Raw genomic sequence first — 24,402 nt, 5'->3', positions numbered from 1 at the left:
AGTTTCAGAAGTTGAAGAGCAGTTTATGCAATGTTTCACTGAAGCACACTTTCAACTTCTTTACAATATAACAGTGAATAATTATAAAAAGAATTAACACAGAGCTCAATGGTTTAGGATGCTGTGAGACGGACGATGGAGATTTCGAGAAGTAAAGATAGATAAGGATGTGGAGTGATGTGTATCAACAAAGAAAGTCTAATTTTATCAAGTATGGTTGTCTTCAGTCTTTTTTTCTTAAAGGTTAGAGCCACATTTGCAGCTGTACTTCAAGTTGCCCCTTAGGTCTCTTTTATATCTTTCCTCTCACTCTAAACCTATGCCCTCTAGTTCTGGACTCCCCAACCACAGGGAAAAGACTTTGCCTATTTACCTTATCCGTGCCCACCATAATTTTGTAAACCTCTATAAGGTCACCGCTCAGCCTCCGACGCTCTAGGGAAAACAGCCCCAGCCTGTTCAGCCTCTCCCTATAGCTCAAATCCTCCAATCCTGGCAACATCCTTGTAAATCTTTTCTGAACCCTTTCAAGTTTCACAACATCTTTGCGATAGGAAGACGACCAGAATTGCATGCAATATTCCAACAGTGGCCTTACCAATGTCCTGTACAGAGGGTGGTACGTGTATGGAATGAGCTATCAGAGGATGTGGCGGAGACTGGTACAATTGCAACATTTAAGTGACATTTGGATGGGTATATGAATAGGAAGGGTTTGGAGGGATATGGGCTGGGTGCTGGCAGGTGGGACTAGATTGGTCGGCATGGACGGGTTGGACCAAAGGGTCTGTTTCCATGCTGTACATCCCTATGACTCTATAATCAACTCATGGCCCCTGTTAATTGCAGAACCCACATACAATGGCCTGAAAACGAAATCTCAGCTCTAACACTGAGGTTTCTTCCATTTCAGTTTTTTGCTTTGGAATCATACTCAAGAACTGGACAAGCCACATTCTGAAATTCTCCACCTCCTTTCTGTCTCCTATTTTCCTTCAAGCCCATTCTTAAGTCCCATCTCGAGATCTTATTACCTCCTTTTTTGGCTCAAAGACCAGTTTTATCTCAGGAAGTCTCTGTGAAGCCTTGTGATGTTTTTCCATGTTATAACTTTTAAACAGGAACAGGAGTAGGCCATTCAGCCTTTCGAGTCTAACTGTCCAGTGCAGTCCCTTGTTTGGAATTTCACTCCATACCTTTTGATCTGTTAGCCCTAAGAACTATATTTAAGCCTTCTTGAAAGCATTAAAATGTTTTGGCTTCAATCACTTTCAGCACCAGCGAATTCTACAGGCTCGCCATTCTCGTCATGAAAAGAATTTTTCCTTATCTCAGTCCTGAATAGCCTACCCCATAACCTTAGATTGTGAACCCTAGTTCTGGACTCCCAGTCATTGGGAACATCCTTCCTGCCTGGCCTAGTCCCATTAAAGTTTTATAGATTTTTATGCAATCTCTCCCTCTTCTAAACTCCACTGGATATTCAGTAATCCTGTTTGATCTAGTCCCTCTTCCGAAGTCAGCCCTGCCATCCGAGGTATTGGTCAGATAAATATTTTTCTCACTTTTTCCACAGCCAGAGCATCCTTCCTCAGATAAGGGATCAAAACTGCACACAACATTCCAGGTGTGGTCTCACCAAGGCCCTGCACAATTGCAGCAGCTCCTGGGGGCGGCATGGTAGTACAGTGGTTATCAATGCTGCCTCACAGCACTGGGACCCGAATTTAATCCCAGCCTCAGACAACTGTCTGCGTGGAATTTGCACATTCTCCCCATGACTGTGTATCTTTCCTCCAGGTACTCCGGTTTCCTCTCAGTCTAAAGATGTGTTGGTTAGGTGGATTGGCTATACTAAATTGCCCATAGTGTCCACAGATGTGCAGGCTAGGTGGATTAGCCACAGAAAATGCAGTGTTACAGGGATAAGGGGGGGGGGGGGTGTCCGGGTGGGTTGCTCTTCAGAGGATTGGTGTGGACTTGATGGGCTAAATGGCCTGCTTCCAATTTGTGGAGATTCTATGATACTGAAATCTACTCACTATGAAGCCCAATATACCATTTGCTTTCTTCACCGTCTGCTGACCCTACACACTATCAGATGTTTCTTTAACAAGGCACCAAATAATAAATAACTGAATATGGAACGCAATATAAAGAATGCCAGGACCCAAGTACCAGTAAGAAAACATGGAAGAAAAATCAATACCAATTAATTTGTACTTAATGCAAAACTCATCTGAATTTCTCAGAAGTCTAATACTTACCTGCTATGGTATTTGTAAAATCATACAAATATAAAGGTTGGATAAAGGTAAAAATTGTAGAAAATTATCACCAAAAGGAAAGATTAGAATTGATTTTGTTTTAAGTCAGGTTTTTCAAATCAAACTTTTAAAGTGAATGAGTTAATTCCAGTTTTATTACTGAGATAACAGATAATAGCGAATTGGTAATGCTATTAATAATGAATCACAGTAGACATTTGGAGAGAAAGTATAAAAATATGACGTACATCCACCCATAGAGAGAGATACTGAATCACAGAATGGTTACAGCACCAGAGGCCATTCAGCCTACTGTGTCTGTGCTGCCCTCTGAAGGAGCAATTAACTTAGCTCCATCCTCCTGTCTTTATCCCACCACTTTCTTTTTCGGATAATGATCTCACTTTCTTTTGAAAAAGCTAACTTAAACAAGCCTCCATCATTCTCAGGCGGTGCAATGCAGATTTCTACCACTCATCACGTCAAAAACAGTTTCATGTTGACATTGTATCTTTTGTCAATTATCTTAAATTTATGCACTTCATTTCTCAATTCGCACTGGAAACAATTTCTTCACAGTTACTCTGCTCAGACCCCTCATGAATTTGAATACTTCTATCAAATCTCCTTTTAACCCTCGATTCTCCAAGATGATTCCCAATTTCTCTACATAAATGAAGTTCCTCATCCCTGGAACTATTACCATGAATCTTTGCTGCATCTCCCTAATGTCTTCACTTCATTCCTATTATACATTTGGAAAACTGAGAAACGTAGTGGCTAAAATATAAAGTTTGCGTGTTTTCGTCACATCAGGTAACATTTCTCAAACAAGTAGATAAAGCACAAACTTAATGAAAAGCATACAGAGCTTGATGATAGTACCATCAAGTGTAGCAATTTTAATATACTTGTTAACTTCATTACTACCAGCTTGATATGCTCTTTCAAAGAATTTCAAATGAGACACTGAGTTTGTCCAAGGCAATGCCCTACGGGTAGTAATAAAACTTCAGAATCAACAAAGCCTTCTTTTGCATTCGTCCTAACAGATGGCTCATGAGCAGAATTGGCAAAGGCTTCTAAGCAGGTAGCTGGTTCACTCACCCACTGGAATGACTTATCCAAGAGAAAAATCAATTGGCAAATAGGGAGAAAAAACTGCAAGATGGGTAAAAATGAAAATGCAAAAACAACATATGGACTATTCATTATTGATTACTCACTTACTGTGGCTACCATCCAAACGTGCGAGCATAGCTTTTGTGACTAAGATGCACAAAAGTTTGCTCCAAATCACAGGTTTATAATACCACTGTACTGAAAAGGCATTTAGCAATACATGCATTTCTTTCCCATGTCCACACAACAACATCGGATAAAATTCAAAATTTAATGTCATTCATGTCATTGACTAGCCTTTGAGTGACAATTTTCAACAGGCGGAGGCTAACCAACTCTTCTTGACATTCAATGGCATAGTCAACACTGAACTGTACCACCAGTATCCAATAGCTCCGCAGTGATTGAAACTTAACTGCAGCAACTACTGCGGCTACAAGAGCAGGTCAGAGGCTGAGTATTCTATCGCAAATCTCTCAGATCATGACACCCCAGATCCTACGTAGCAACCCATAAAAGCACAAGTCAGAAGTGTGATGGAATACTTTTCAATAGCAAGGATGATTGCAGCTGAAATGATTCTCATAAAACTCAATGCTATCCAGGACAAAGCAATCTTCTTGGTTAGCACCCTAATTACCACCTTAAACATTCATCTCCTGCACCATCATGACAAGGAGGCTGTAATGCAGCATTTAATAAATGCACTTCAGCAATCCAAACTCTTGACTTCTACCACCAAGACAGACAAGGGTAGCTAATTAATCAGAACACCACTACCTACAAGTTTCCCTCCCATTCGCATAATGTCTTAGACTTGGAAATATATTTCTGTTCCTCCTTTATCAGTATATCAAAACCCTAGATTTCTTTACTGAATAACACCTTGGGTGTAACACACAAACTTCAGTTGATCCAGAAGGCAACTCATCATCACTTCCCAAAGGCAAATAGGAATGAGCAAAGAATGTCGGCTTTGTCATGACACCCACATCCAATGATACATTTTGAAATTTTTTATAAAATGTTTTATGCTGTTTCACAAGTTTTCTTCATTAACATATTAAAATAAGCATGGAATATAAGGGAGCTATCTAATGGAAACAAAATTAGCTTGATGGTGGGAGACAGAGGGTGGTGGCAGAGGGTGTTATTTTTGCATAGGAGATCTGTGACAGCTGCAAGGATCTGTGCTGAGTCCACTGCTTTTCATCATTTATATAAACAATTTGGACGTGAATATAGAAGGCAAGATCAGTAAGTTTGCAGATGACACCAAAATAGGTCGTGTAGTGGACAGTGAAGAAGATTATTTCAGAGTACAATGGAGCCTCGATCAGATTGGCCAACAGACCAAGGAGAGGTAGGTGGAGTTTAGTTCAGATAAATGTGAGGTGTTGCATTTGGTAAGGCAAACTAAAGCAGTTAATGTTAGGGCCCTGGGCAACAGAGACATTGGAGTGCCAGTTCATAGTTCCTAGAAAGCAGTGTTGCAGGTAGACAGGATAGAGAAGGTGGTGTTTGATACACTTGTCTTTGTTGGTCAGTACATTGAGTATAGGAGCTGGGAGGTCATGCTGTGGCTGTGCAGGATATTGATTAGGCCACTTTTGGAATACTGCGTTCAATTCTGGTCTCCCTGCTATAGGAAAGAGGGTGTGAAACTTGAAAGGATTCAGAAAAGATTTACAAGGATTTTGCTGGTATCAGAGGGTTTGAGCTACAGAGAGAGGCTGAATAGGCTGAGGCTTTCAAATCAGTGACTCTGATTTCTCTTTGCTCTGAAGGAGGGTTACTGGATCCAGAATGTTAACTCTGATTTCTCTCCACTGATGCTGCCAGACCTGCTGAATTTTTCCAACAATTTCTGTTTGTCATGAAATACTCTCACTTACCTGGATGGTTCCAACTCCAACAACACTGAAGAGCCTTGAACCCCTCTAGGGCAAAGCAGCCCACTTGATTGGAGCCACACCCACAAGCATCCATTCCACCCACCACTGATGCTCAGTAGCAACAGTGTGTGTACTATCTATATGATGCACTGCGGAAAATCACTTAAGACAGCACCTTCTACACCCACAACGATCCCATCTATAAAGGACAAGAGCAGCAGATATCTGGGAATATTACTTGCAAATTCCCCTCCAAGCTACTCACCACCTTTACTTGAAAATATATCGCCATTCCTTCACTGTTGCTGGGTCAAAATCCTGGAATACCCTTCCTAGTGGAATTGTGCATCATCCTACAACACTTCGTCAGCAAATGGTTCAAGAATGCAGCTCGCTACTTAGCTTCTCAAAGTCAACTATGGATAGGCAATAAATGATTACCTAAATGATAGCCAGCCAGCAACACCCACATCCCATGGAGAGTATAAAAAGAAATTTCTGACAGACACCTTTATAGTTTCAAAAAGACAATTTTAAGTATCAGAAAATGTCAAGTCGAGTATTGTTGTATCAAATCAATTTACTTCGCTTCTAGCCTGAAATATCTAATTTCTCAACTTGAAAAACATTTCTACTTAAAATGATCAGAAGTATAGAATGGGCAACCTGTACATTGTCTGTTGAATATACTTCAAGCAAAATTCACTTTATCCAAAAAAAATCAGATTTAGACCATAAAACAAGTGTAGGTCTGTTCATGAGAAATGCTTTGAGATGGTAAACAAATAAAGTATTGGGAGAAGTATAAAGTAAATCAATGCAATCTTGCTATAACAAAGTCTTGATCGCATTGGTAATGACAGAGTTAATAAACATTTTTTCCAGAAACTTAAGGATGTATCTGCAAAGGGTACTGTATCTGATCTAATTTCCAAATGTGTTATCCATTCGTGGAGGCAAGTCTGGCTCTTTGATAACAACACAGCTCGGACATTATTTTCTCCTTCTACTACAGTGGAAAATATATTTCCTGAGGGATAAGCGAAAGGTCTAGTCTCATTCCAGATCAAATAAACCCCACTACTCGTCACTGACAGGGCTACTACAACATTAGAGGGTTAACAATGTTCTCTCCTGGTTACCATGTCAGTGAATTTCGAACCAAGATATTTGAACAATTTACAACAGTTCAAATTTCTCATCAAGGCGAACGCAAAGCTTCCCTCAGGAAAACTAAACCTGACTCAACGATTATTTCCTGCTCATCTTCTTTTTCACAGATCGACTGATTCATGACACTTAAGGTACAGTCCATTCTGCTATAACACGGTAGTTCCATTCTCATGCAATTCCGTGTTATAAGAAAATCACATAATAGCAGTACCATGTAAACTAATGGGGTCAGAATCGTGTTATAACCAACACATGCTTTAAAAGTTCATACTTTAGAAACAGTAACCTCAATTCGTCAATTGTGTTATAGCGAATTTGCATTTACGAAACGCACATTATAGCAGAATGACCTGTACTTCACTTATAAACAATAAAAACACATTCTGCACAAAGCTCAAATATTCAGAATCCATAATCCAGATAAATATGTAAGCACCCACATGAATATATTACACATCATTCATTTTTTGTGTGGTGGTGGTTATGGCTTGAATTCAGGGAGAACACTAATTCTAGGGTTTTAATCAATAAAGCTAGAGGCAAGTGGAAGTGGGAGTTTATCAAGTCGAATTAATTTTATTGCAAAGTTTGACAACTTTATAATGTTTTGAATACATTATAAACATACCAATTTAAGATCAATCTTCCTTGGATCATCAGATAATGTAAGCCTTAGACAGAATTAACACAGAAATTTCACCACATACATGCTCAAGTTTTCCATTAAGGTGATACCATGGTTTACAAAGTGGCAACAACACAAGTTAGTTCAGCTGGTGTATTATACATTTGTTGCAGAATTAAACCAACAGTTGTATCAAGTTTATGAGAGTGATGCCACTCAATTTGAAATTCTGCATTCAAGCCATATTTAAACAATTCGATACTTGATCCAGTACAACAGCTGAAGATAATTCAATGCATGATGTAACCAATGAATGACATTACATAATACCAAGTGGTTAGCACTGCTGCCTCACAGCGCCAGAGACCCGGGTTCAATTCCCGCCTCAGGCGACTGACTGTGTGGAGTTTGCACGTTCTCCCCGTGTCTGCGTGGGTTTCCTCCGGGTGCTCCGGTTTCCTCCCACAGTCCAAAGATGTGCAGGTTAGATGAATTGGCCATGCTAAATTGCCTGTAGTGTTAGGTAAGGGGTAAATGTAAATGTAGGGGTATGGGTGGGTTGCGCTTCGGCGGGTCGGAGTGGACTTGTTGGGCCGAAGGGCCTGTTTCCACACTGTAATGTAATCTAATCTAATCTACATTGTATTTTGTGCCACATTCTAAAACGTGGTAGCTCTGAAAATTAAAAAAGTATATAGCTCACTTGGTGCTTATGCTGTTAATTATGGACATAACTTTGTGTCTAGATCAATGGGCAAATACTATAAGTTCAAGAAATCATGTGGAGGTAAAGGAAAAAGTCTGTTTTCGTCAAGCTTACTGCAGGACAGTGCAGTGACCAGAAACTCATCACAACTTACAATTCATGGGATTCCTCTTCCTCACCACAAACAGTTGACCAATTATAACAGCACTTGTTCTTCGCCAACTGCAATTTTTCAGCAAATTTTGGAACACCAGCACTTCAAAGAGGGTAAGAAATAATGAGTGGAAAGTCAGTGCCTTTCAAAGATAGCTTTTAATTGTTGTCATCATGGCTCATTTGGCAACACTTGAGGCTCCAATTCAGAAACTTCAAATCCCATTCAAATCTAAAGCAAAACATTCTAGGTCATCACTCCAGTGCAGTACTGAAGCAGATGCATTGTTGAATGTAACTTGTTGAGTTATGTCTTCTCCATTCCAACATAAATACATTTTTCAAAGTAAATTAATTATTGACAAACAGCATTTTTGGCAACAAAATTTGTTACAAATGTGGAGTCTTAATCTTTCATTTTAATAACATAACCTGTGATCAGAACCATTTATATTAGTTAACCTATATTTTTCTAATAAACCTGTTCAGAGATGTTATTATCCACCTGTGGTGCAGGTGGTACCTGAACCCATGCCCCTGGTCCAGGGATAGGGTCATTACTACTTCATCACAAGAGAAATATGTATCCATTTTTGTACTGAGCAAGCCAGCAGTCTATATCTGTAGCATTTATGAAACACAGTTCAGAGTTGCTAGGTGTCAATATTCCAACAATTATTCCTGCCCAACAATTTTGAAATGTGATTATTGTAATGTATTCAACAGGCCACTCAGGACAGTACAGGAGTCAGTGTAAAGGAATTCAAAGGTCACAAGCAGTTGAATAAAGAGGCAGAACATAGACTCCACATTAGGAGTGCTGTCCTTTTAGCCGAACTGCTGAGAAACCAATGAACTACACAGATTCAAGGAGTGAGGAGTGAAGAGTTGCAGGATGGCTCTGTGCTGTCATAATACCTAAAAGGAAGTTCTAGTAATTAGCAGGCAGATAGGTGTTGGAGTCAATACTCACAGAGATCCCGGTGAGCTAAGAAAGTGGGAAGATTATTTGAATAGCGCAGAGACAAACCGTGAAGGTTTCAACAGAAATCTATAAGCACTGATGGTTTAGTATAGCAGAGTGTATGCATTGCAAAATCCACAGGCAATACTTGTTGGATAAAAGGATCTCAGAAAAATCCAGAAGTATTACCCACTTTATGAAGTTTACTTAGTGACAATCAAGTCATCCTCACTCTTCCAAATTCTATTGGAATTAAGCCCAATCTGTCCAGCCTTTCCTTATAGAAAAATCTGTTTATTCCAGATAATCTATTAAATTCAATCTCGTAAATCTCTCTCTGTACTGCTTTCAATGCATTTATATCCTTCTTTAAATAAGGAAAAATAACGTTCTGTGGGAGAGGTGATGGCCTAGTGGTATTATCGCTGGATTGTTAATCTGGGGTTTGAATCCCACCATGGCAGATGGTGAAATTGGAATTCAATAAAAATCTGGAAATAAGCCTATGATTACAACCATGAATCAATTGTTGGAAAACCCCATCTGGTTCACTCTTGCCCTTTAGGGAAGGAAACTGCAATCCTTACCTTGTCTGGACTACATGTGACTCCAGACCCACAGCAGTGTGGTTGATCTTTAACTGTCCTCTGGAATGGGAATTAATGCTGGCCTAGCCCTCATCCCATGAATGAATAATAAAAAAAAGAGATGTGGTCTCACCAATGCCCTGTATATTTGAATACCATCCTTCATTTTATATTCATTTATTTTTGTAATAAAGGTGAGCAGCCTATTAACCTTCATGATTACATGCTTTACTTGTGTAATAATTTGTTTTTACTCAAGCACTAGAACACCTAGATGCCTCTACACCTTGGAATTCTGCCATCATTCCCCATTTCTATAATGCATTGATTGCTTATTCTTCTACCAAAAGAAATAATTTCACATTTTCCCCATATCAAACTCCATCTGCAAAATTGTTACTCGTTCACTGAAACCATCTACTAATTAATTTGCAACCTCCTTATATCCTCTTCACAACCTGTTTTCTTAGCTACCTTTGTGTCATCTGCATACTGAAACACAATACCTTTACTTCCCTTACCAATGTCATCAATACAAATAATAAAAAAATTGGAAGTTGACTCCACAGGACCCCACTCATCGTATCCTGTCCATCAGAAAAAGGCCCAATTATGCATTCTCTATTTTCTGCCAGTCAGCCAACCATCTATCCATACCAATAAGTTACTCCTACACCATTGTGTTTCTAGTTTGTGTGATAACCTTTAATATGGTACATGATGAAATCAAAGAACGGAATGTCAATGGGCTCTCCTGTATTCAAAACACGTTACTCCTTAAAAAGAATTCCAGTAAATTGGTTAACCATGGCTTTTCTTTCACAAAACCATGCGGACTCTTTCCGAATATGCTGGGGTTTTCTACGTGCTCAGCTATAATCTCCTGAATGATCAAATTTAACGCTCCGCCCTTGACAAATAGCAGGCTAATCCTCCTTTGTTTTCCTGCTTTCTGCCTCCCTACGTTCTTGAATAAAGGGGTTTGTATGGAATAAACATTTTGATTTTAAAGGTCCAAAAAGAACTGGAATATGGAAATCTTTGGACATTCTGGCTTAGAAAGTGGTTTTACCAAGTGATTTCTGGGAGCCGCGTTCAGCAGTAATTATGAAAAATTAAAGCTGAAGAGTATTGTGGTTCACCTGCTTTCACAAAAAAAAAACTGACTTGTGGGAAGAATGCAAGTCAAAGCTTTTTTAGAGAGATAAATGATGGGTTCCATTGCATCAAGTACTACCCAAGCCGGTGGAAGTAGTTCTGTGGTGAAGGTTGCCTAGAAACAGCCATTAGGAAGGTCTCTGTTTCCATGTACACCAAGGTGTGTCAGTTGAAGGAAAACCTCCAAGAAGCAGACAGTAAAATCTCTCTTGATCCTGAAGAATGAAGGAATCTTACGGTAGGAAAAGCTGCAGGGATTTCTTAGTAATGTTCCATTGCATTCTTCTGGGAGGTCAAGAATGTTCCAGAAACGAACACCTTAAACTCTGAAAACTGAACTGTTACTTCCATTCAAATACCCAAATCTGATTGATTCTCATCTAAGCTGAAATTTGATTTGTAGGTCCCATTCATTCTGCTACTTTAAGCACTGTGATCTCAATGATAAAAAACTGATTGGATCACTAAGTGTCTTCCTATTTGTTTTATCCTTTGAACTTGGGCCTTGCGTTTTCTGGATAGTTGGCTGATAGGAACATCCAGTGCAAAATCCCAAAACAGTTATATTAGTTCTCCACTCAGACAAAACCCGACAATACAGTAAAAGAAAACTAAGAATGAAACTGACATATCATTGCTATTAGTAAAATTTAATTGTCTCACCTTTTTTATTGGCACATGCCACATTCAAAGAGTATTTAGATGTGTACTTGCTTCAATAAGGCTAACAAGACTATGGTCCAAGTGCTGGAAAATGGGGTTAGAAATAGTTAGAGAACACAGACACGATGGGCCAAAGGGCTCTCTGTCTGTTCCTTGATTGAGACATGCACAGGCGTCAGGGTTTCAGATTAGCTTCAATGTAACCACCAAAATGAAAAGCTTGTTTCATTGACAAACTACCACAAACAAATCCGGCTGAGGATTAGTTATTTCAGAGTACAGAATGACTGCAATCGATTTCATATTTTAAATAAATGTAGTTCTGACTTAAAACTGCAGCAATGCGGTGAGAAGCTACGGGATGATCTATAATGGTGCAAAGTAAACACTGTGCACTAAATTGCTACTGATTGGCAAGTAACTAATAAATTCAGAAAGTATGATCATTCTGCATCGTGTATGAAGTAATGAATTTAGTCAAATTTATTTGTTAAGTGACCTCTAATTATTGACTGTGTTGTCAATTTTAAAAGCGTTCCATTACCTTAGTCAGTAATTGTTGAAAATCAACTGATAAACTACTTAGTCAGGCAGCAAATCCTTTCGACAAATCCATATTGATAATCTCTACCATATAACTGGTTCAGTATTAATAACAAAGTGTAATATCAAGTTAAGAACGAAAGTGGATTGTGTCAAAATTAACTATCAGTCAGATAAATATCTAAATATCTATTTATTTAGTATGGAGCATCTTCCTGAAGTAACTTTTTGAATAAGAGAACATTGGGAAAATATGATTTTAAGTCCAAACGTTTTTACTTTTGAAATCAAGATGAAAATGGATGTTTCCCGAAGGACAACGGTATTTCCCAGTCAATTTAGTTTCAAACTGTCCCAGTTCAGGAGATATCCAAGCATCAGGATATAACATAGCAGCATAGTCTTTCAACAATGTCAAAAAAGCATAAATAGAGACCAAACATTTAGTCAAACTTAAAAATCAAAATATCCCCTGACCAGTTGGTATGAAAATTCAACAACTGGTCACCAGCAGAATTTTACTAATTCTAGAAGTTGATCTTCTATTTTATCTGGATCAAGAAGCCCTAGTAAAATTAAAGTCAAGTGGAATCAAAATGAAAAGGTTCACAGACTGGTGCAAAGAAGGATGGTTGTGGGAGGCCAGTTATTGTAGCCCGAGAATATCACTGCAGAGCTCCTCAGTGCAGCGCCCTTGGTCTAACAGTTTTCAGTTGTTTTGTTAATGATTTTTCCTTCATAATAAAATCAGAAGCAGAGAGGTCTGTAACTGTACAATATTCAATTCTATTTGCAATTCCTCAAATAATGAAACAGTCCTTGCCCACACAGAGCAAGACTTACCAGTCCATGCCTGAATGTTATCAAGTAATATTAATATAACAATGATAGGCAGGTCTCCACCAAGAAAAACAGTAATTCCTTCCTTGGGATCTGATGACATACTGTCTCTGAATCTCTCATTATCAACAGCAACATCCTGGAGGTTAACACTGACCAGAAACTTCAGGGGACAAAAGGTATAAATTGCATAGCTTGTGGTTACAACTCACACCCTGTTTTCCCAAAGTATGTCTACCATCTACAGAGGAACTTCAATTATCCAAAGGAAACGGGCAGGCAGCATTTCAAATTTCGGATAATCGAATGCCGAATAACGTAGATTAATCAAGCATCAGGACTTTGTGATCTTGCCGGAAAATCAGATATTCAGATAATTGAATGCCGAATAATCAAGGTCCCTCTGTACAAAGCACAAGATTGCAATGTGATGAAATACTCTTCACTTGCATGGACAAAGGCTCAAATAACACTTCAAAAGTTGACACATTACAGGACAAGGGATACAACATTATACATCTACAGACTCCAGTGCACAGCTGCATGTGTACACCAACTGCAAAACGCACTGCCATAGTTCTTTAACAGCATTTTTATAAATTCATGACCTCCACTTTCTAGAAGGACAAGGACAGCAGCTGCATGGAAACAGAATGCCTCCAGGTTATGCAATATCTGTTGGGCCTGTTTCCATGCTAGAGGGAATCTAATCTAAAGAAAAAAATCACTTTCTTCACTCTCATTGGCCAAAAATCCTGGTATGGCCTATCTAACTGCATTGCAACTGACCACACTGATTGCAGCAATTCAAGAAAGTGGCTCACTGTGACCTCCTTAAGGAACTGGCAATACTGTCCTTGCCAGTGACACCCACTTCCCATAAGTAAATGAAATAAAATCCATCTTTTTTTTCCAAGCATGCCACTTGACGCAGTTCATAAAGAAAGTAGGTGAAATATGGAGCAGGGTGGGGAAAGAACACAACCAAACATGAAAAACTTAATCTCTGTAAGTACCTTTAACAGTGACCAGTCATTAATCAGGCTGTTTTCCTTCAACCAAATTGTTATTTGCAATGAATTCAATCAAGTTGGAATACTCTAGACAACATCAGCTGAATTGGTTTTGATCATAAATCACTCACAGTCTACAATTTCAGAATTAACAAATTGCAACTAACATCATAAAACAGGAAGATATACCACAAGACCATCCATCTAAAAATATTCTGACCACACCACTATAGGTAGATTAGATTAGATTACTTACAGTGTGGAAACAGGCCCTTCGGCCCAACAAGTCCACACCGCCCCGCCGAAGCGCAACCCACCCATACCCCTACATTTACCCCTTACCTAACACTATGGGCAATTTAGCATGGCCAATTCTCCTGACCTGCACATCTTTGGACTGTGGGAGGAAACCGGAGCACCCGGAGGAAACCCACGCAGACACGGGGAGAATGTGCAAACTCCACACAGTCAGTCGCCTGAGGCGGGAATTGAACCCGGGTCTCTGGCGCTGTGAGGCAGCAGTGCTAACCACTGTGCCACCGTGCCATGAAGGTAGTTCTTCATAATATGATGGTTGCATTCTTGTGTGACCTTGCACTATATAAAAATTGTACAATAAAAGTAGCACCTAAACAGTGTTGGCAATGGAATCGCATAAAGCCAACACAAATTTTAAAAGTTTGTGCTTTAGAAACAGCGTCCCCATTTATCAATCTCATTACAGCCAATTCACACCGACAAAATGTGCACTATAGCTGAACGACCTGTACTTCTATCTAGCTTGTGAAGTACACTAACTATAGAGTACTAAATAACACTTGATAAAATGTGTACAGAACAACCTTGGTTATCAGAGCATCAATTGTCCGAACTTTGGATTATCTAAGCAAGATCTCAAGGTCCCATAAAAATTTTATTTAAATTTAAATAAAAGCACAGCGAGAGCAGGCGACATGGGCTGGTGGCGGGAGCAGGATCACCATGGGACCCTGTTCCTGCTATTGCTGCCGCCACGAGAACCCTGATCAGTTATCTGAACAATCAGTAATCCGAACAAAATAATCCCTGCCCGTCTCATTCGGATAATCAAGGCTGTCCTGTAAACTGATACCCAATTTTTCCAAAGTTTTGTGTCTTGAGAGTTGGGTTGACAAGAAACATCACTGAAGTATCAATTTTACTGTTCTATTAAAAGGAGCTATTATTACTAATGCTGCATAATGACATTTAAAAAAAAAAATCACAGAGGAATTACTGGAGAAATTTTAACATGAAAATTTCTTCAGGCACAGAAAATTCCCTCCCAGTCCTACAATCACTACACCATAATACCTAATCCACTCCTCCAACACCGGCCTTGTGCACCAGGCCTCATTCTAACCCTGCTTCATCTTTGACTTTCAGCAGTTAGACTTTGCAGTCGAAATTCCTTCGAAAATGCCCCCTGCTTTTTCACTTCTTTCTCCACCTTTAAGATCCTCCTTTTTGGTCAAGGTCATTGGTTACCCCTTCCTGATATTTCCTCCAGTGACTCAGTGTCTCTTTTCATGCAATTGCACCTTGGCAAAGCAAATATACATAATATAAATGTTGACAAGGTTGATTCAACGCAGAAATTGAGAGATTTACAATTGAGAGACATTAAGTCTAACAAGACTTAATATGCCACTTGCCAAACTGGATAACAAGGCCAGAGTCATTAGCTCACTTGTCAGCATGACACCAAAATAGGGCACATCAAGCAGGTGTTGCTATTGCCATGCACCTGCTGTTCTTGTCTTTCTAGATAATGAAGGTCATGGATTTATAAAATGCTATTAAAGAACCTTGGCAGTGCATCTTGCAGATTGTGCACACATGCAGCTATGCACTGGAGCCTGTAGATATATCATAGCTACTCCAATTAAATCATTGCTTGCGAGCCTAAAGCCAAATTACAGGACTAAAGCGTGTCCAGGCTATCTCAAATTAATGTAAAAGGTGAGTCTATATTTCATACTGCTACTGGGCAATAGCAACCAGAATGGTATTCATTTTTTACTAACAGAAAGTGACCATCAAGCCAAAAAAGGCATTCTGCCTACCATGTAAATGATTCATGTGTTATAAATATTTGATTGACAGTGCAATTCCAGATATAAAAGGTCATATATCCCAACTAGTGGATCATATCTATCAGCACACCCCTATGGATGCTTACAATAGGCAATGTGCTGACTGTCCTCAAATAGCCCCTGCTTGCACAACTCATAATATAGTGTATAATTTCAATTTCACATTTTCACTGCACATTTAGGTTTGTTCAGCAAGTGCTAAGAGTTATAATAACAACTGATTTAAGAAGCAGTATGCTTTTTTTTGTAAAAAACTGGCTCTTCAAAATATGGAAGCAAGTGTGATGAAGCTGCTCCTTTAACAAGGTTATGCAGTCCTTGGCTTTTTTCTCCAGAGGGGTCGTAAATGACACAGACTCCAAAAGGTCTGGGGTTTGAAGGATTTTAGGGCCAATTTGATAAGGGTGTGGGCCAGTTCTCCCAGCTCAGCTTTACTCTAGCTTGTTCTTTTTAAGCAGTACTGTAAAGAAAGGCTGCTGGACCTAAAGCAGCAGGTCCAGCCTGGTCCTCTCTCTCTCTCTCTCTCTGACTTCTATCTTCTAAGATGATGTGTTTGATTTTACCTTTTGTGCCCAGGGATGTTTTTGGGGATTGTTGCAATGATGTTGTTGGAATAACATCATTAAATTGGGATGATTTGTTGTGTTTTCAGATAGGTTAATTTATTCAGTATTCTGTTTACTGTTGTTTTTGTTTCATTGAGTAATCTTGAAATTAAATTCTGTTTTATTCAAACTAAGTGGTTTGACCAGCTGATTCTCTCCTGGAATATCCACTTTACACCTGCTTAAAACAACTGGCAAAGTTAGGGTCTGGGTTACCTTCTTGAAATATTTTGAATGTGGCTTGGTCCATAACACAACCTTTTAGGATTTGTTACCTCAGTCTGCTGAGGCCAGCGTCATGTGATAATCCATTGCACAGCTCCATTAATCTGAAGAATCCCAAATAGAGTTTAATGTTTGCCTGTACTATCAATTACTCCAATCTTCATCATTTCAAGATGACCAAGTATTCACCTTCAAGCGATACCAAGGAAGCCAAGCTTACACCATCAACAGTCTTATACAGTCACAGCACCATGTTTTTTTGCACCAGCATACAACTACACCCAACCAACTCCAATCACAAAACTTGACAACATATCTGATACGTACAATAATACAAGTTTTGAATACAAATTTGGTTTGCTTAGGCCAGGTTTGGATGATAAAAGATAATAATGATGGACTCTGCAATCTGTTGTATGGAGGAGTGCAATATCAACTGTTTGATAGTCAATCCGTGGCATTTTGTGATATTCTGTAAATACTGATTGAAAAATTTTAAAAAAAAATTGCTAAGGATATTGACATTGCTGGTAAACCAAGTATTTGTTCCCCAACTCAAATTGCCCTCAAGTAGCTTGTTTGGCTATGCCAATGGGCAGAGTCAAACACATCAGTAGTGGGGAAAATTCTTGAATCCATTATCAAGGACTTTATAGCGAAGCATTTAGAAAGCAGGGGCAGAATCAGACAGAGTCAGAATTGATTTATGAAGGGGATTGACAAATCTATTGGAATTCAATGAAGATGTAACTAGTAGTGATGACAAGGCAGAGTCAGTCGATGTGGTGTACTTGGACTTTCAGAAAGCATTTGTCAAACTCCCGCATAAGAGATTATTATGCAAGATTAACGCGCATGGGATTGGGGGAAATGTATTGAGATGGATAGAAAACTAGTTAGCAGGGAGGAAACAAGTAGTAGAAATTAATTGGTTCTTTTCAAATTGGCAAACAATAACTAGTGGAGTGCCACAGGGATCAGTGCTAGGATCCCAGCTATTCATAACATTTATTCATGATCTAAATGAGGGAACAAAATGTACCATCTTAAAGTTTGCAGATGACAGCATGTTGGGTGGGAGGGTGAACTGTGACGACGATGCAGAGGTCCTTCGGCATGATCTGGACAGGTCGGTGAGTGGGCAAATCATTGGCAGATGCAGTATAATTTGGATAAATGTGAGGTTATTCACTTTGGAAGCAAAATCAAGAAGACAGATTACCATCTGAATGGCTGTAAATTGGGAGAGGGGAGTGTGCAGCAGGACCTGGGTGTCCTTGTGCACCGGTCACTGAAGGTAAGCACGCAGGTGCAGCAGACAGTAAAGACGGCAAATGGTATGTTGGCCTTCATTGCGAGAGTACATGTCCAGGGATGTGCTGTTGCAATTATACATAGCCTTGGTGAGGCCACACCTAGAATATTATGTGCAGTTTTGGTCTCCTTTCTGAGGAAGTATACTCTTGCTCTCGAGGGAGTGCAGTGAAGATTTACCAGGCCGATTCTAGGCATGGTGGGACTGACATATGAGGAGAGATTAACTAAGTTAGGATTGTTTTCACTGGAGTTCAGATGGGTGAGTGGGGATCTCAGAGACTTATAAAATTCTAACAGGACTAGACAGGAAGATGCAGGGAGGATGTTCCTGATGGTGGGTGCATCCAGAACCAGAAGTCACAGTCTGAGGATTTGGGGTGGACCATTTAGAGTAGCGAGGAGGAGACATTTTTTCACCCAAAGAATGGTGAACCTGTGGAATTCATTACTACAGGAAGGAGTTGATGCCAAAACACTGAATGTATTCAAGAGGCAGCTCAAAATAGCACTTGGGGCGAATGGGTGTAACGGTTATGGGGAGAAAGCTGATTTAGGCTATTGAGTTGGACGATCAGGCATGCTCATGATGAATGGCGGAGCAGGCTCGAAGGGCTGGATGGTCTCCTCCTGCTTCTGTTTTTCTACATTTCTATGTCTGTCTGCAATCACATATATGCCAGATCCAATAACAAAGATAGAGCTATTGGTGAACCAGATGGGATTTTAGAAAAATCACCACTGTTCACCATTACCCAACTAAGATTTTAATTCCAGATTTGTAGTAATTACGTCTAATTTCACTAGCTGCCATGGTGAGATTTGAACTTCAGGAATACTAATCTAATTAATTCATCATCATGCCACTTCAGTGACATGTATATTAAGTCCCTTTTTATTAACTGTATTAATAAAACAAGGATTAAGGTAATTCATTGGGAATACTTTGTCAATTGGCCAACAGCAACACTAATGACTATAAACCAGACAGAGTAGAATATAATAGGTGCTGGAAAATTGAAATTAAAATAACAGAAAATGCTGGAAAAGGAAGAAATAAAGAGAAGCCTGTAACTGGCTGGCGAGTGGGGTGATTAAATGACATAAGTCCTTAGCTTTGTAACTACTTATAGATCCATATGACATATAGTTCTGAAGAAAAATCATCTGCCTCAAGCATTAAACTCTGTTTCCCATTTCACCAAAGTTACTTAACCTATGTTTTTCTGGTATTTTCTGTTATCATGTCAAGATTAACGGTTGCCTGGCAACTACAAGAACTGGTCACTCTGGGTTGCCTCTCAATAGCAATTTTTAGTTCTTTGACGTTTTTATTTTTCTAATTATTTCTAACTTTGTTCATATTGATTTTGCTTTCAATACCCAGATCTATTCAATTAATTTAGGTTTCTTCCTCTTGGCTTACAATTTTGCCAATTTTTATTTTAAAATCTTTCCCATAAACATTAAGGAAATCTCACACTTTACAACAAAGTGCAAAAAAAATTATTTTTTTTAGGATGGCAAGATTCCTTTATACCTGCAATAAATGTTCCTTAAACTATGTACAATCTACACGACTCTTTTGTTTCTCATACTTACTCTAGCTGAAATTTCTCATTTGAAATTATGAAAGTTTGAAATTAAAACTGAGATCTCGCAAAGTGCATGGGTGTAAAAACAAAACACATAAATGCACAGATTCCATGCCCAACAATCCTCTAAAGGATTTTAATCATGTAAAACTTTAAATTCTGATTGTGCCCATCTTCTATTGATTTCACTACTGCATAAAATTCAAGAAGGAGTTGAAGCAAGGCAAACTGTTCCCTCCAAAAGATACACTCACACTTTTCCCTCAAATATCTAACACAGAAGCATAGACTACTTAAGGGCATTAGCATTTCAAGACTGCATCACCATTCAATATGATCATGGCTATCGGCACTTTCTCCCCATACCCTTTGATCCCTTTAGCCCTAAGAACTAGATCAAACTCATTCTTGAAAACATTCAACGTTTTGGCCTCACCAGTTTACTGCAGCAGAGAATTATACAGATTCACCATTGTCCATGTGAAGAAATTTATCCTTGTCTCAGCATTAAATGGCCTATCCTTTATCCTTAGACTGTCATCCCTGGTTGTCAGAAATATCCTTCTATCTGGTCTGTTAATTCAAAAAGGTGCTGTACAATTAAACACACAATTTTTCACAGCAACAAAACAAAAATCCTGTGCAATTTACAACACAGGAGTCATGTCAAAAAGCAGAAGTTTTAACATTAGTTTAAAATATAACAAATAATTTATTGATCACAAATTGCTGCAGCGTGTTAAAAATCATAACCTGAGAACACCATGAATATTATCATTAGTATCAGCAAATTCCTGACATATACACTGATACAAAAGCAAACAATAACTGTTAAACTACCTATTAGAGATGGCTCGGAGATGCTGGTGTTGGACTGGGGTGTACAAAGTTAAAAATCACACATCACCAGGTTATAGTCCAACAGGTTTAATTGGAAGCACACTAGCTTTCGGAGCACCGCTCCTTCATCAGGTGGTTAAGCAGCGCTCCGAAAGCTAGTGTGCTTCCTATTAGAGATGGCTGAGGGAATCCCTGACGGACTCGACCTGTAAGCCTCTCTTGGTTCGTCCTGGAGATCGAACTCTGTGATAGTCTGGAATATAAAACTCTTACAGACAGTTTAGTTTAAATTATTACCTTTATTTACCAATAGCATCAATGTTACACTATAACATAGATACCTACAAGCGAGGCTTGACCTAAGGTTCTAAAACCATTAGCAGAGTAGTGGTACCAGCTCTTACCCCTAAGAGCTCTCTCAGGCTACCCTCCTTATTGTTGCAAACAAGCTGTCTTTACACAGAATTTGGTAGTAAAATTACAAAAAATGCCACGTGTCCTTAATCAGATAAGCAGCAATAAAATGGCAGAAGTTTGCAGAGGAAGAGAAACTCATTTACAGGTCTGTGTACATCTAACTAATTAAGCTACATGCACATCAAAGTGGGCAATCTGATCAAGCCAGGCCCCAAATGGCTGCCTGCTTTGGATGGATAAACTTCCCTTTTAACAGTATATCATAATGAGGGACTAGTCTAAACTATGTGGAAAGGTCATGAGGTAACCTTGCTCAGCTAACATGTCCAGTATCACTGACCTAAAAAATGGCTTTTTCCTTTTAAAATCATCTTAGATTCCCAGAATGCAAATTAAGTTCATAACTTTCCCGGATCTCAAGCTCCAGGGAACAACACACAAACATTCAATCCATGACAAGCCAGTGTTCACTCAAATCAGACCACAAAGAGTTCATCTTTCCACCAGCTTCTGTCCGGTCGGTCGGTCGGTCTCTCTCTCTCTCTGTCCCTTGAACCCTTCAGTCAATGAATATAATTTACAGAATAAGGTTTTCTCTCTCTCACTCACACATGAACATCTTCCAACTTCCTTACTACGTCAGATTCAGCCTTCATGTTTTCCTAACCTGTAAGGGTAATGAGACATTCACATTCCAGAACAGTCAAAATGAGGAAGCTGAGCTTCATAAATTCAAATTTGCTCAGTGTGGTACACATGAAAACATATCAGAATTGTTCTATTATGTGCATATTCCACTCAGCTTATTAAATTACAAGTTATTTTCCTATTGAGTATGAGTTACGTTAAGAGTCTTCAATACAACCAGAATTTTTAGTTATCAAATATCCCACAGTGAAATATGCATGTCTTCAGCCCCCAGAGTGAGAAGAAAGTACTGCCACACATTCCACAAGTGAACAAATGTTATCACCTTATTTACATCGATCCATTGACACGAAGAACAGATGTCCCCAATTCTTCTGAATAAATGCCGCCCCTCCTCCTCCCCCGGTCAAGCACTTTCCGCAATTCCTTAGCAGATGTGTAATATGCAAGGCTACAAGCTTTCTCATAACTTCTGCTGAAATAAAATTGTATTTCAAATGAACTAGAAAAGTATATTTTTGATTCATGCTTACTTTTCCACATTTCAAGCAGTTCTTGTGTTGGTTTCTTTCTCAAATTCCTAAGATAGAATTGTCAAACAATGTATTTATAGTAAGGTTACATCCCACAGTCTATATTCAGTATGTAAATGCACTAATGAAAAACGATAGCTGCTACCATGCTAGAAGCCAGAAGTATAAACAAATGCTACGGGTTGTGGGTAATATCCGGCAAATACTGTCTATAAACAAAATATGATATAAATATTTATCCTAACATACAAATATACATCAAGCAAGAATCAATTCGACTACATAGATTGTGGCACCAAATAACAAGCTCAGGTATTAACCTGTATCTAGTTCACAGTGGCACAGTAAACAAAAACAATGAATAGCCACAAAAAAATGTAACATAAAATTTATAAAATCAATATCTATTCACTGGTTTTCCATTTGGGTACTTTAAGGCTCGTTGTACAATGCTTAAATTTAAATTGCTGGTGTCCTCCAGTAATTTGTCGCACAAGTATACCAGTTATAATGTCAAAAGCAACAAGGAAACTTGAGATAAGGGAAAAAGAGGACAAGTTATATACTATCATATTCCTGATGAAGAGTTTATGCTCAAAACATCAACTTTCCAGCTCAGCGGATGCTGCCTGACTGACTGTGCTTTTCCAGCACCATACTTTTTGACTCTGAAAGTTATATAATACTGCTATCTTGAATTAAGAGTGACAAAGGATCATTAATTTAAAACTTATCACTAAGTGAAAAACTGCTTGAGAAATATTTCTATACTTTTTAAGAATGATGACTGACAACTCAGAGTTGCTGATGCAGATGCCATTTCATCTCAAGAGACAAAATACATGATAGAGAGGAATACAAATGAGAGGGAGTTCAATATCTTTAAATTGTTCAAAAAATCATCGGTCCAAAGTGTCCTTCTGTCTTGTAAATATTTTAATCAGTCTGTTTAGAAATTTTAGGCTCCAGAAGAGTGTCATGTCAGACTTGAACCCAGACCTCCTGGTTCAGAAGTGGGGACTCTACTAGTGTACTACAAGAACCCATCTGTCTTGCAACTTTCTATGGCACAAGGAAGACCGCCATTTCAACAAAATTCTAACATCACGATGTGTTCATTTCAATTTCTAGATTCGGTGCAAACTCATCACTTACCAATAAAATGCAATTTTATCCCCCAGGGCTTTCTCTTTGATATTTCTATCCAACATATTGTAACAAATGTTGGTGGTCGCACCTTCCATACATTTGATGTAAATTTTGCCTTTCGTGCCATCAAAGTTATAATCGAAGAAACTGCCAGTTTGGGGAGTTTTCCAGTAAAACTCTTTCGCGATTTTCCCCCAGAACTCTGCACAAAAAATTAAAACATGTTTTTTTAAAAAAATTGCAGCACAATGTATTTTGACAAGTGTTTCTGCTAAAATGAGAAATTGGATTAGGGTAAACATCTCTGGCAATACTGCACATTAATGATCAACGATATCAATTTTTGATTTCTTTTGGCGTAACGCCTTCGAAATATGTAAATAAGTGTTAGATTTCAAAGCATGGTATCTTTGCAGCCAATTTCAGCTTATCACTGATCTCTCCTTGGACTGGAAGGGTGCAGAGACGAGACTCGCCTTTAACACTCAATGACACGCGGAAATAAAAATTAATATCTACATGCTCAAATAACACAGATGGGCGCTTCACAAACATGGAAGAAGTGCCAAAAGGCCCTGTTACCAGGGAACAGGCCTCCTCGAAATGTCAAATTCAACACTTCCCGAACACAACAAAATGTAGTACAAATATGAAATGACACGGCTGGCGTGAAGCATAAATAACGTGCAGCACACGCTACCTTCCGGGTTCTGTATGGACTGTAGGTAAAGATCCCTGTACTTTTGGAAATTCGAGACATGAGCTCCATTAGCAACTTCGGGAGCAGGGTGATAGACGTCTTTTTCAACAGGTGTCTTGTCAGGGATCATGGTGGCTGGCATAGAGGGAGGCGGCTGCGCTGAGCCGATCGCCGCTGGAGAGGAGGGACAAAGCTGTCCCGGCGAGGAGAGCCGGGATGAAGGCGATAGACAGAGACACAGAGCGAGAAGGAAAAGCACACAGCCCGAGTCCCTGGGCTGACCAAGCCCCGCCCTTGCCTCCAATCCATCCCTCCCATTGGCCACATCCCCACCAATCAGCACCCGCTTCCTTTCTATCCGCGCCCACCAATAGCGCTGCAGGGATCCGAGAGCTCGGGCCAATCGGAGCCCAGCGCGTGCGGCATGCGGCTACAAAAATCCCTGAAGTATCAAGTCCGGACATCAACGCGGAAGTTCAGATCAGCCAGACTTGCTCTAGCTTCGTGGGAGGGAATCCAGTGTGCGAGGCCCTTCAGCCACTGGGTGGTGAGG

General features: G+C 39.3%; 1 protein-coding gene across 2 annotated transcripts in view; it reads right to left on the bottom strand.

Annotated features, from left to right (window-relative positions):
• The window catches only part of acss2 (acyl-CoA synthetase short chain family member 2), a 78,286-nt gene extending 54,131 nt beyond the window's left edge, over positions 1–24,155 (bottom strand). For both annotated transcript variants that reach the window (XM_043710550.1, XM_043710551.1), the window contains exons 1-2: positions 23,850–24,155; positions 23,156–23,351 (exon numbers count right to left, since the gene is read on the bottom strand). In XM_043710550.1, coding sequence (XP_043566485.1) covers positions 23,156–23,351; positions 23,850–23,991 — 338 coding nt within the window. In that variant the 5' untranslated portion in view covers positions 23,992–24,155. The remainder of the gene's footprint in view (positions 1–23,155; positions 23,352–23,849) is intronic.
• Between the last annotated feature and the right edge of the window lie 247 nt (positions 24,156–24,402).

The sequence above is a fragment of the Chiloscyllium plagiosum genome, chromosome 20 (assembly GCF_004010195.1).
Source record: "Chiloscyllium plagiosum isolate BGI_BamShark_2017 chromosome 20, ASM401019v2, whole genome shotgun sequence".
Taxonomy (NCBI): domain Eukaryota; kingdom Metazoa; phylum Chordata; class Chondrichthyes; order Orectolobiformes; family Hemiscylliidae; genus Chiloscyllium; species Chiloscyllium plagiosum.
The sequence above is the reverse complement of the archived record's forward strand: the minus strand, read 5'-3'. Positions and strand labels throughout refer to the sequence as shown.